The sequence below is a fragment of the Schistocerca gregaria genome, chromosome 1 (genome assembly GCF_023897955.1).
Source record: "Schistocerca gregaria isolate iqSchGreg1 chromosome 1, iqSchGreg1.2, whole genome shotgun sequence".
NCBI lineage: Eukaryota > Metazoa > Arthropoda > Insecta > Orthoptera > Acrididae > Schistocerca > Schistocerca gregaria.
The window spans coordinates 553,374,699-553,389,188 of record NC_064920.1 but is presented as its reverse complement, the minus strand read 5'-3'; the positions used below and the strand labels follow the sequence as shown (position 1 = coordinate 553,389,188).

At 42.6% G+C, this 14,490-nt stretch overlaps 1 protein-coding gene across 1 annotated transcript in view; it reads right to left on the bottom strand.

The window, feature by feature from the left end:
• Positions 1-14,490, bottom strand: part of LOC126356164 (dipeptidyl peptidase 1-like) — a 53,818-nt gene that overhangs the window by 32,709 nt on the left and 6,619 nt on the right. Inside the window, exons 2-4 of the mRNA XM_050006923.1 lie at positions 10,227-10,406; positions 6,503-6,654; positions 6,269-6,421 (exon numbers count right to left, since the gene is read on the bottom strand). Coding sequence (XP_049862880.1) covers positions 6,269-6,421; positions 6,503-6,654; positions 10,227-10,392 — 471 coding nt within the window. The 5' untranslated portion in view covers positions 10,393-10,406. The remainder of the gene's footprint in view (positions 1-6,268; positions 6,422-6,502; positions 6,655-10,226; positions 10,407-14,490) is intronic.

The window sequence follows — 14,490 nt, the reverse complement described above, 5'->3', positions numbered from 1 at the left end:
ATAGGGAGAGAATTATTCTTTGATTGTATTGTTTTTTTGCCTGAAATGGCTATACGCCTGGAGCGGTGGGACCATGGATGGGCGTGAGTTTTACTATTGTAGGAATTATTAACTTATGTACTTATTTAAAATGATCAAATTAGAGTTGTCAGGTCTCTCTTAAATCGTACGAGAGTTTCGCACATACAGCTCATTTTTATAACACAGTTACCTAATAAACAACGATAATTTTAATATGACTGATAGTAATGACATGGTATTAATATAATTAAATAGGGACAATGACTGTTCGCGTCCATGACATTCTATAAGTCACGCGTATCCTCTGGGTGGTGCTAAAGAAGTATCTAAGGCCAAGAAGCAGAGGCAGTCAGATAACCTCAAATGTCTCCTTGTTAAAATAAATTTATCACAAGACACAGACTCGTACGGTTTTTCTCAGGACACTCCAGCTGTCAACTGTGGACCTATTATCTAGATCCATCAAATCAATGTTGAAGGCATAAGTAAATCAAAATGCCAAGTCTTACAGAAGATTTTATCAAAACTTAACGTCATTGTTTTTGCTGTTCGGAAACACATACTGAAAATGAAGAGCAAATGAATCAGAGAGAAAATATTCCTGTCTTTGACTGACTAGAACCAACGTACTATGGTGAGGCAACATACCTACGATCGTAAGTCAAAAAAGCATATCTATGTACTGTGTATGATCTCAATGACATCTACAAAATAATAGCAAAAGTTGGAGAACTAATAGTAATTAATATACACAAACCCCCAGCTATCTCTTAGTATCCACAGGGCATCCCGGTATCAGAAAACCTCTTCTTATATTTCGGACATTTTGAGAGCCACTACACTTAATAGAAGTACAAGGAAAGTGAAGCCGTTCTAACTTGAGCAGATGACAATATCTGATATTTGGTGTTTGATGCAAAGGATAAAGGAACATTTGTATCAGCAGCTTGTAGGCAGGAATATAATCCTAATCTATACTTTGTAACAACTAAAATAAATTCTCTCTCCAAAATTCGCGGTTGTATTACAAGACTTCCCGCACGGTCTACACCGACCAATCTTACGTGAAGTAAAGGACAAATATCCCACAATGAGAAACTTGTCGGAGCTAAGATAAGTGCTGAACAGAAGGAAATCCATAGCGGCTAGCGGTAACAATACATTCGAGGTTGGAATGAAACTAATGAGAAACAATATGGCTAATTTCTAGAAAGCGGGGACCCGGAAATACCGAATAACCTGCTTCGAACCTCGATTCAGCCAGACGTACTAGGTGGATAGAGCTGTTGAGTCACTCAGTTTACAAAGATCAAGTAAATAAGTATGGTCATTACTAAAAACGTTGGATGGAAACAAAATTAAAGGGACAGCACTCACATATAAGCTAATAGGATTGCATCACATTTACAGTCCACATAAAGGGCACCAAGGGATAAAACGTATACAAGATATACGTCGCAAACTTACATTGCTCTAAAAGAACATTAATGAACAACAAGGCTTCTCAAGAACTTTCCCTGTATCTGAAATTTCTGCTGCTTTTAAAACTCTAAAACCTGGAAAGGCATCGGGAAATGATGGAAACCACCCAGAATTTATTCTGCATAGTGGGGACTAGGTAAAAAGGCGGCTGGCGTATTTTCTCTCTGACATTATGATCTCTGGCCCAGTCCTACAAAAAATAAAGCATCAAAAATCATAGCAATTCTGAAGCCCCGCAATGGATCAGACCAGCCTAGGAACTATTGCCCAGTCGCACTATTAAGCAGTACTTGCAAGATCCCTGAAAGAATTTTGTACAGTCGGATTAGTCCAGAAATCCTTCAGAACCTTCCTCTTGAGCAAGCTGGATTCGGACCAGGACGAAGCTGCGCTTATCAAGTCTTATCTTTAACATTTCTTGAAGCAGGATACCAAATGAAGCAGAAAACTTCAGTTGATTTAGTTGCTCTAAGCGAAATTTATGACACGGTTTGGATGCAAGGATTGCTTTATAAATTATTACAACTTGTCCCATGCAAAAGTATAAAATTACTGAAACTTCCTGGCAGATTAAAACTGTGTGCCCGACCGAGACTCGAACTCGGGACCATGCTAGTTCTGCATGGTTCGCAGGAGAGCTTCTGTAAAGTTTGGAAGGTAGGAGACGGATACTGGCAGACGTAAAGCTGTTAGTACCGGGCGTGAGTCGTGCTTCGGTAGCTCAGATGGTAGAGCACTTGCCCGCGAAAGGCAAAGGTCCCGAGTTCGAGTCTCGGTCGGGCACACAGTTTTAATCTGCCAGGAAGTTTCATATCAGCGCATACTCCGCTGCAGAGTGAAAGTCTCATTCTGGAAACTTCCCCCAGGCTGTGGCTAAGCCATGTCTCCGCAATATCCTTTCTTTCAGGAGTGCTAGTTCTGCATGGTTCGCAGGAGAGCTTCTGTAAAGTTTGGAAGGTAGGAGACGGATACTGGCAGACGTAAAGCTGTTAGTACCGGGCGTGAGTCGTGCTTCGGTAGCTCAGATGGTAGAGCACTTGCCCGCGAAAGGCAAAGGTCCCGAGTTCGAGTCTCGGTCGGGCACACAGTTTTAATCTGCCAGGAAGTTTCATATCAGCGCATACTCCGCTGCAGAGTGAAAGTCTCATTCTATAAAATAACTAATTGACAACATGTTAGCTGGAAGTACATTTACAGGAAAGAACAGTCCAAAAGTATTGAATATTTGCTTGACCCATGGAAATGTGCTTGCTCCCTTCTTGTTTAATTTATATGTATCTGATATTCACCCAAGACAGTCCAGAAACTTTGGCTATGCCTACGCCTGAGCAATAGCTGCTCAATACAAAACTTTTGAAACAACTGAAGAATTTCCAATTTCTGATCTAGACATCTTAAGCCAATATTTCCGCAAATGGTTACAACAAAATTCTACTAAAAAAGAAATTTCATGTTTTCATCTGTCCAATAGATAGGACACTTTCTTTTAAGTAGTTTTGGTAGTAGGAAGTTAATGTTTAACGTCTCGTCGACAACGTGGTCATTAGAGACGGAGCGCAAGCTCGGGTTAGGGAAGGATTGGGAAGGAAATCGGCCGTGCCCTTTCAAAGGAACCATCCCGACATTTGCCTGAAACGATTTAGGGAAATCACGGAAAACCTAAATCAGGATGGCTGGAGACGGGATTGAACCGTCGTCCTCCCGAATGCGAGTCCAGTGTGCTAACCACTGCGCCACCTCGCTCGGTATACATTCTTTTAAGGAGCGCTTGACACGAACATCTGCTAAGCTGAAAAGCAGAAACCAGAAACAACACTCTCCCTCAATTCTGTGGCACTCGTTGGGATCGTTAGGAGATACTCTTCGGGTATCAGCCCTCGAATTGGTATACTCAGCAGCAGAGCAATGTGCGCCTGTATGTCTCGAGAGCCCACACATAAAAAGATAGACGTACAACGTAACTAGCCCATGGTCACTGTTAGTGGACTAATACGATCTACTCCCACATATCTGTAACCTATCTTGAGCCACATTTCACCTGATATCAGGCGGCAGAGCGCGATACTGCATGAATTCCATAAGATTGCTGATAACACCGACCTTCCAATATTGAACGATTTATTCCCAGAGGAGCGAAAAATACTAAGATCAAGACATCTCAGTCTCTGAATTGAAAACTGAATTCAACACCATCAATGAATGGAAACGCTGTTGGTTACAGAACTGTCCTCCACAATGCCTGCAATTGCATTGCATCCAGATCAAAGTCGCTGGACTCAACCAACCTTAGGCTGTTGGGACTAACTTGAATCGCATCCGAACGGGCCGTGGAAGATATGCAGACACTCTCTACAAGTGGCGCAAATCATCATCTCCATCGTGTGACTGTGGTGCGGAACGATACACAGTTGCTCATTCGGAATCAAAATATCCCGCACGTTCCTGCAAGGGTCCTTTCGAAGACTTCCCGAGAGCGGCGAGTGGTGTGATAAAATATATAAAAGACCTTGACATCTATATGTAGCTGTTGTCATTTGTGTTATTTTATGTTGGAGAGTTGTGTTTAAATGTTCACCTGTAGTAGTTTTGTAATCATTGTATATGTATTGCCATTTGATAAATTAATAAAAATATAATTAAAATTATTTTAACATGTGGAGAGAATATGTGAATAAGTAGCACTGAATAAGAACTTATAAACTTAATGCTGGCTGTTCTACTATTACTGCTTCTATTGCTGCCACCATAATAATAGCCATAATAATGGGATTGTGTTGTTTGAGGGAAGAGACCAAACAGCGAGGTCGTCGGTCTCATAGGATTAATGAAGGACGGGGAAGGAAGTCGGCCGTGCCCTTTCGAAGGAACCATCCTGGCATTTGCCTGGAGCGATTTAGGGAAATCAGGGAGAACCTAAATCTAGATGGCAGGACGCGGGATTGAACCGTCGTCCCCCCGACTACGAGTCCAGTGTGCTAACCACTGCGCCACCTCACTCGGTTGGTCATAATAATAAAAGTGACACTGGCAGGTATAAAATGTCCTGATGGGTGTACAAACGCTATATCTGGCGTAGCAAGGCCTGAGGGAAGGAAGTTACGTGTGTTCAAGCAGCCAAATGCGAATTTACGGTCCAAATAAGACTTCATGTGCTGTATCCGTTGGCCATAATCAAGGATATTTATGGAAGGGTATTAGTTAATATTTCATGCTGTTAAATACGAGAACCGTCACAGGCTACGCTGGATGCTACTTTTGCTTCTAGCGGTACATCGGCATTAAGAAAGACTTAATGAGTTAGAATTCGTAGAGCGCTTCTAGCTCACTTAACCCCCTGAGCTTGTGCAACCAGGTGTCCTGACACGTTTTTATCTGCCATGCAGTAAGTAGAAAAAACTTTTCACCTTACTTCTTAAATTTTTGTGTGATACTGGTGACCTACGATTATACGTTGGCTGCAATATGGCTGGCCCAGAAAATGTTTCGTGCACCATAAGATAGCAATCCATCTTATAGCATCCACCGCGGGTGCAGGTGATGCAGAAAATATGTTCCGAGATGATTTTATTTCGCTCATTCTGTATAATGTCTAGAACCGAAAATTTTTGCATGTGTGTTGGTAGAAGATCCAATGCATTTCGGCTGCGAGTGGGTAGTCTCACAAACATCTATAAATTCAGTATAATGTCGGCATATTCTATAAGGCTGCATTATGTTGTAAGTGTGTGAGGCTAAGCAATCAGATCTGCCGATCCGAATCCTAGGCAGCATATTTGGGACGAGATACAGTCCCTTAACCGCCTTAAAGGATTCTTCTGGCAAGAGGATGACTCCTTTGCAGTAATCGGAGAGTAAAACAGCTCTTGAATCACTCCAAATAGAGAACGCCCTCTGCTAACATTTTTGCATACATTACCCTCTGTTTCAACACACCTATAACTGCAGACTTTGAACAGTGGTGTTTCCAAACATCTTGTAGCTGAGCTTTACTTAGTCCTGTACCATATCTGAAACCATGTTCGGTAAATACGTTCTCATTTTCTGCTCATACCTAACTTCGTGTCTATTGCACAACATGAACTATACATAGGGCGATTCAGCTACTCCTTCCGCTGGGCTTTATGCAGCCCACAACGCCTTCATATACCACGTGCAAGATTTTCATATTTTTTCACTCGTTATGTTCAAACTATTAGCCCTACAAAAAAAATAAAAAAAACAAGACCTTCCTGTAGAAAATACAATGTAGTTAAATTTTATAATGGGATACTTTTTGCTGGAGGCCATCGTTTAAGAGTTATTCAGGAAAGATGCATTTGCAGTACACTGTTGTAAGTTTCCCTTGTATAATTCGAATTCGAAAACTTTGGCCTCAGGCATAGACGCATCTCAATACAAAGTCTGACTACATTAAATTTCCTACAAAAGGACGTGTTCATTGGGAGCGAGAGAATTTGAAAATCTTGCATGTGGTGTTTGGAGGTGTAGCACGATGCATAAAACCCAGGGGTATGAGCAGCTGAATCGCATTGTATGAAATCTCTCTACGATGTTGTGCTATAATAACTAGACTTTTTCGTGTCATCGTCTTTTGAATCCGTGGGAGGTTCCTCACAAGAAAATTTGGATCTCAATCACATCAAAGATATACGAGTTTAGTTCTAAAAGTTAATAAGAAGGCTTAAAACTCTGCTCTTCACAAGCACAGAATAATAAAGAAGAGATATGCACAGTACAAAAGGGTAAATGAATAGTGAGTGCTTACCTTGTGTGTGGAAAGCGCGGGTTTTGCAGATGAGAGCTGCCTCCTGGTGGAGCCGTCCTTGATGCCATAATAACACGACCAGTGTCGCACAGTGACGTCGTGTGACCACCCGGGCAGTGTCTGGTCACACAGGCTGTACGTATCATTACCCACCTGAAAGAAAATATCACAGCGCTAAATTATCAGCGTCTTCGCAATATCTAAAGGAAAGTAAAAACTTCGAAGGTCACCTACCGTTTCGTAGGCAGAGAATGCAAAGTATGTTCTGCCGTTTACGGTCACTTCGAAGCCCTGGTTTGATATCAGCGTCCAGGTTCCGACGTTGTCGTATTGGTCCACCGCAACGTTGGGGTAGGACAACGTGACCCGCACTTGCTGAACGACATCTGCCGGCAACAAACGAACGGGTCTCCTATTAAATATCACGCTGCTGTTTCCAACACACTGGAAGAGGTTTCACAACACACGAATGACCTCAGCCTTCACAGCTCAAGGAATTAGATATAAACTGAATAGCAAACATCTCTTTACTACTTCAGATTTGTGAGAAAAATGTAGTGAATAGTATTGCAATGCTGTAACGTACCTATTATTGGAAAACGTAAATGATATTTTCGCTATATTGCCTTAACGGGTCGTAATTTATGCATGCCGATCCGGTTTTACTAAAGCTGAAATTTCTAGTCACAACTGTTTATCTCCTTCAAAACAGACAACCGCACACTATAACATATCTTTTGATATTATTTCAGTTAACTGCAAAAATATTGCTAATGCGTTGAGTGGACAATGAAGAACTGTTTCTTTTGTGTTATGGAAATACAAAGTGTTTTAGGAAATTAACATACACTACTGGCCATTAAAATTGCTACACCACGAAGATGTGCTACAGACGCGAAATTTAACCGATAGGAAGAAGATGCTGTGATATGGAAATGATTAGCTTTTCAGAGCATTCACACAAGGGTAGCGCCCATAGCGACATCTACAACGTGCTGACATGAGGAAAGTTTCCACCCGATTTCTCATACACAAACAGCAGTTGATCAGCGTTGCCTGGTGAAACGTTGTTGTGATGCCTCGTGTAAGGAGGAGAAATGCGTACCATCACGTTTCCGACTTTGATAAAGGTCGGCTTGTAGCCTATCGCGATTGCGGTTTATCGTATCGCGACATTGCTCCTCGCGTTGGTCGAGATCCAATGTTAGCAGAATATGGAATCGGTGGGTTCAGGAGGGTAATACGAAACGCCGTGCTGGATCCCAATGGCCTCGTATGACTAGCAGTCGAGAAGACAGGCATCTTATCCACATGGCTGTAACGGATCGTGCAGCCACGTCTCGATCCCTGAGTCAACAGATGGGGACGTTTGCAAGACAACAACCATCTGCACGAACAGTTCGACGACGTTTGCAGCAGCATGGACTATCAGCTCGGAGAACATGGCTGCGGTTACCCTGACGCTGCATCACAGGCAGGAGCGCCTTCGATGGTGTACTCAACGACGAACCTGGGTGCACGAATGGCAATACGTCATATTTTCGGATGAATCCAGGTTCTGTTTCCAGCACCATGATGGTCGCATCCGTGTTTGGCGACATCGTGGTGAACGCACATCTGAAGCGTGTATTCGTCATCGCCATACTGGCGTATCACCCGGAGTGATGGTATGCGGTGCCATTGGTTACACGTCTCGGTCACCTCTTGTTCGCATTGACGGCGCTTTGAACAGTGGACGTTACATTTCAGATTTACGACCCAGCCGGCCGCGGTGGTCTAGCGGTTCTAGGTGCGCAGTCAGGAACCGCGCGACTGCCACGGTCGCAGGTTCGAATCCTGCCTCGGGCATGGATGTGTGTGATGTCCTTAGGTCAGTTAGGTTTAAGTAGTTCTAAGTTCTAGGGGACTGGTGACCAGAGTAGTTAAGTACCATAGTGCTCAGAGCCATTTGAACCATTTTGTTACGACCCGTGGCTCTACCCTCCATTCGATCCCTGCGCAACCCTACATTTCAGCAGGATAATGCACGACCGCATGTTGCAGGTCCCGTACGGGCCTTTCTGGATACAGAAAATGTTCGAGTGCTGCCCTGGTCACCTCATTCTCCAGATCTCTCACCAATTGAAAACGTCTGGTCAATGGTGGCCGAGCAACTGGCTCGTCACAATACGCCACTCACTACTCTTGATGAATTGTGGTATCGTGTTGAAGCTGCATGGGCAGCTGTACCTGTACCGCCATCCAAGCGCTGTTTGACTCGATGCCCAGGCGTATCAAGGCCGTTGTTACGACCAGAGGTGGTTGTTCTGGGTACTGATTTCTCAGGATGTATGCACCCACACTGCGTGAAAATGTAATCACATATCAGTTCTAGTAGAATATATTTGTCCAATGAATACCCGTGTATCATCTGCATTTCTTCTTGGTGTAGCAATTTTAATGACCAGTAGTGTATGTTATTAATCTCTATTCTGCGAAATTGTGGTTACTTCGTCTATCAGAAAAGCGACATTAGATTGTTTCTTTCTACCCTTTCTGCCAGCGGCACGATGCAGATGTAAGTTTACATTTGTGGTGTCTGTTCTCCTGGACATGTGCGAAAGAACAGACACCACACTTACCCGTCCTGACGGCGACATACTGATACCTTCAGTGCTGATGCACTGTCCGTTCGATCTCTTGCGGGAATCAGGTAAGGCTGCGAACAATGAGCATAATGGACAGGGACACGCGACATGCGAGAATTTGATTGAGCCGGAAAGCGTGCTCAGGCGGGCGAACTGTTTGAGGCGACCGCTCTCGATCAGCGGGAAATCCAGCCTCGAGTCCCGGTACGGCACAAATTTTCGCTTCTCTCCAGTGGCTTTATTTCTATGTCCGGTTGCAGCCGATGTCGGAATTTCTCGTTTGCCACAGATGAAAGTGTAATCATCATGACGGTTGGACCATTATATTATAACTTTGTTTTATATTGGAAAATGAAAAACGTCCCAGTGTTCCGGTTTTAACTACATAAGGCAACTCATTACTGACCGTTTATATTAGGCTGAAGCGACTTGCTTGATGACACAACGAGCGAGCGCTATAAGCGGTCCATAGTTAGTTCTTCATGTTTGAAAGTCGATCCTTCATCGTGATTTGAAGTCGTCTTTTTTTCTACAACATAATGACTTTTATATGACGGTCAACAACGTACACGGTTATTCGTCACCAAGAGCGCCATTAACCAACAATGATCATTTTGGCCTGAATTTAAAATTCATTCAAGCTACTAGAGCCATAGAACCTGATTTTATTCAGAGTGAAAATAATCAATATTTAAAACTATTTCAAATAAAAATGAGAATAATAGCACCTTCAGACCTTCCTCTTATTTACCGGCTTTGCAGAAGATCCTATTGTTTGAGACTATATGACGTACACAAAAGGAACCACTTCAGCACTTTTCGAAAACAAAGTTTCTCTTTTTCATTTATGTTGGACAGCTATTGATGTTCGCAGCACTACGAACGTGTATGGCACATTTTATGTGAGGTCTGATTCAAAATACCGAAAATAGTAGATGAGTTACTGTAATTTTACCAAATTACTTCGAATCTACACCAAACGCAGAACTTTGAGACGGTTTTCTACAAGGGAGAATCTACACCATCTTCAGGTAATGGATCAGATCTTTTATTGACACACACGGAGGATATCTTATTAAAAAGACAAAACACATCTGGGTGTATCAGTATGAATTAATGTGCAGCGTTTTCTTGCCAACTACCACAGTTTATCTACAAAGACTTTCGTCAGTTGCAGAAGTTCTAACACATTTCTCTTACTTTCGGACAAACTAGTAAGGAGGTGCAACTAAGATGTAGCAGACTGCAGGGAGGAAAGCGATTAAGCAGTGCAAAAAGAAGAGAAATAGAAAATAAATGATTACTCGATTCGTCGAGGGAAGATTTCTTACCAAAATCTTCGCAGAGGGCGGAGCTGTCGAGGTTCCGCTGTCCCTCGTGGAAGGTCCAGGAGCCCTCTATGTCGCTGTACAGGCAGCTGGCGGGCGTGTCCGCTGACACCGCAGCCAGCAACAGCGCCGAAGCTGCCGCCACCAACGCACTCACTCCGGCGGTCATCGCGACAGACGTCTCTGAAAACAGAAAAGCGCACTGACTGAGTCAGTGAATAAGCACTGTCTGATAATCAGGTGTAGCGATTACAGGCTTCAAACGATTACCATGCTCACAAATGGAAATCTGCGGTTGGAAAGAACTTACTACACAGCTGCTGAAATGCTTAATCTTGTTCAAAATGCGTAGGTTTTTAGAAGCAAGTCGTAGAGTCTCGTTGCAGGGCGCGACAGGTGAACTAAATTAAAATCTGCAACTGAGCTGGTAATCGGCGAAAGAAGGAGCGAAGACCAGAGGCGTGTTATCAGTGGTCTGTCTGACGTCATGGCCAAGTACGAGGGGCATTCCACAACTTACAACTTATAAAACGCATTTTTTTCTTCATCAGCTGCGGTTGCAAAAGAGCTGTTGCTGTTGAATATCATGGAATTTTCCTTCAGCTCCTATAGTTTCAAGAAGTTTCGACAGGTGATGGCACTATATGTAGCTTTCAACGTGGCGTCTGTAACGGAGATGCAATCCAAGGAGAGCTCTAGATGTGATAAAGTTGTTTTTAGCGGAAAACTAGAGCATCGCAGATATTCATAGGCGCTTTCAAAATGTCCGTAGAGACCTGGCAGTGAACAAAAGGATGCTGAGTCGATGGGCGAGGCGTCCGTCATCATCGTAATAAGACTGAGCAAACCTGTCCAGTCTCCCGCGCGCCGGCGGACCGCAGGCAGCTGTGACTCTTGCAGCGTTGGGAAGTGCGGACACTCTCATTCGAACTCATTGACGGATCACAATCGAACACTTCACCGCACTTAGTGATTTGACGCACAAATTGTAGTGGGTAAAGATGAAATTTTTGCTTCAAAATGGTTTATTTGTACAGTGAACGATCATATACATAAACTAAATTAAGTGGAAGTTACATATGCTAGTACTAGATTTCCACATTGGGAGAAAGTTGACTCAAATAAGCAAACTTTAATGATACACCTGTTAACCTAAAGATTTAAACAGATTATGCCCTGATTAATAACTCAGTTTAAGCTTTAATAAGTCACTGTCGCAAAATACTAACACGAATTCTTTACAGAGGAACTGAAAAAGTGGTAGAAGTCGACCTCGGGGAAGATCAGCTTGGATTCCGTAGCAATCTACGAACACGTGAGGCAATACTGACCCTTTGACTTATCTTAGATGATAGGTTAAGGAAAGGCAAATCTACGTTTCTAGCTTTTGTAGACTTAGAGAAAGCTTTTGTCAATGTTGGCGGGAATACTCTGTTTCAGTTTCTGAAGGTAACATGGGTCAAACAAAGAGAGCGAATGGCTATTTACAATTTGTACAGAAACCAGATGGCAGTTATAAGAGTCGAGGGGCAAGAAAGGGAAGCAGTGGTTGGGAAGGGAGTGAGACCAGGGTTTTAGGCTAACCCCGATGTTACTCAGTCTGTAAATTAAGTAAGCAGTAAAAGAAACAAAAGGAAAATTTGGAGTAGGAATCAAAACATATGGAGAATAAGTAAAAACTCTTAGGCTTGCCGAATATACTGTAATTCTGTCAGAGACAGCAAGGGACATGGAAGAGCAGTTGAACGGAATGGAGAGTGTCTTGAAAAGAGGATATAACATGAACATCAACAAAAGTAGGATAATGGAATGTAGTTTAATTAAATCAGGTGATGCTACGGGGATTAGATTAGGAAATAAGACACTTAAACTGGTATGTGGCAGCTAAATAAATGCTGATGGCCGAAGTAGAGCGGATATACAATGGCTATGGCAAAGAAAGAAGAAGAGAAATTTGTTAACGTCGAGTAAAGACTTAAATGTCAGGAAGTCCTTCCTAAAAGTGTCTGTATTGGGTTTAACAATGTGTGGAAGTGAAACATGACGATAAATAGCTTAGACAAGCAGAGAATATAAGCTTTAGAAACGTGGCACTACAAAGACTGCTGGAGATTATATGGTAGATCACTTAACTAATTACATGGTACTCAATAGAATGGGAGAGAAGAGGAATTTATGGCACAACTTCACTAGAATAAGGGATCGGTTGGTAGGCATCAAGGGATCACCATCAAGGGAGTATTGGAGGGCAGCGTGGAGGGTAAAAATCGTAGAGGGAGACCAAGAGAGGAATACACTAAGGAGATTCAGAAGGCTGTAGGGTGATGTAGTTACTCGGAGATGAAGAAGCTTGCACAGGATAGAGTAGCATAGAGAGTTGCATCAAACCAGTCTCTGAACTGAAGACCACAACGACAACAACAACAACAACATCATCTGATATGATGATGGGATATGTCCGAAACACACTCGCGTTTAGCGAGTGGACTATTGTTATTAACGGCCAAATAGCGGTGATGTGTTCAGTTACTAATATGATGGTCGCACGGCTTCTACACAGCTTTATGCTACAACATAACGTTTGGGGAGAGTCTACAGTGACAGCCGCCCCAGCCATCGCGGCTATCTGTAGAGCATTATATGGACTCGCCGAAAAAGCAAAACCTGAAGTATTTATTCCACGGCTCCAGCTGAATATTATCACCGAGAGTGATACTCGAGAGCAGTACTGAATAATGACTCTCAAGTTCACGGAATAAGTTGAGTTCAGTTAATATTAAAGCAATATTGAGAGAATTGTGAAGATGGTTCGATGGACCTTCTGCCAGTCACTTAAATGTGATTTACAGAGTATCCATGTAGAAGACAAAGTGCTGGGTCTACGACTTTGTTTCCGCTGTTTTTTGTGCAAGTTCGAGGCTTTATTGTGTAAAACTTACAAAACATTTATAACTGAAAGTATAGACCATTGCTAGCAACTACTTTTACCACCTGTCATCCATTATTCGAATACCGCGGCGGAAAAACTGGGCCCCTTTTGAGGAGATCATGAATCGATCAAATTTCGCACTTGTTTATGTTACCAGAAGTGCTGGTCAGCCAGGCCGTGTCCCATTGATCGAAAAAGATGGTCGTGCTTACCGTGGCTGTGGCCAGCTTGTATTGATCTTTTTATGCGGAAACATTAATACTTTATTTCACCATCTTTACAGCTACGTAATTAAGGCTTCTACCTGAATGAGATTTTCACTCTGCAGCGGAGTGTGCGCTGATATGAAACTTCCTGGCAGATTAAAACTGTGTGCCGGACCGAGACACGAACTCGGTCCGGCACACAGTTTTAATCTGCCGCCGGCCGCGGTGGTCTCGCGGTTCTAGGCGCGCGGTCCGGAACCGTGCGACTGCTACGGTCGCAGGTTTGAATCCTGCCTCGGGCATGGATGTGTGTGATGTCCTTAGGTTAGTTAGGTTTAAGTAGTACTAAGTTCTAGGGGACTGATGACCACAGCAGTTGAGTCCCATAGTGCTCAGAGCCATTTGAACCATTTTAATCTGCCAGGAAGTTTCAAGGCTTCTACCTGTTTGCCTGTTAATAAAAAATATTCAGTTCGGTAATATCGCCTGGGCCAATCTACCCCTCGTATCGGGCAAGTTGTCGCAAAGTTGGGCAAATTGGCCCGTATTATCTTATCATTAATTTAGTTCTATTTTTTATTTAATTGAAAAATATCGATTTTAATACTCACAGTTTATTTTAATACAAATTCCTACAACTTCATGACAAAAACTATTATCATGAATTGTGTTATCGCAGTTATAACATCAGATTGATAGAAAAGGATCTTCACAATTTCTATATCTTCAACCGAATGCCTGATAGGACCTTCACAGTTCAAAAATTCATAAAGAAGTGCTTTCACGTCATTTTTAACACAACAGATGTGGCTACCGCTTACAACGTGTACATTGAATCCACTCCGCATCTGGACTGTTGTGAGAATGTGGTAAAGACATCTAAGCCGCACAGCATCCTCACCTCAATCTTCTTCATCTTGAAGAACCTTCTCAGAAATTTCTTTTTTCTTTCTGTCTGTTATACAAAAAAAATTTAGCTTGACTAGAGCTCATTGTCTTTTTTTTTTTTAAAAAAAAAGGGTTTTTACATACTAGATCCGTATTCCTCTTTAAATTGTGTTCTTTTCTCTCTGTGGAGGATTGTATTCTATGACTGATAGTGTTTTAGTTGCTTTAGAAACATCACCTCTTT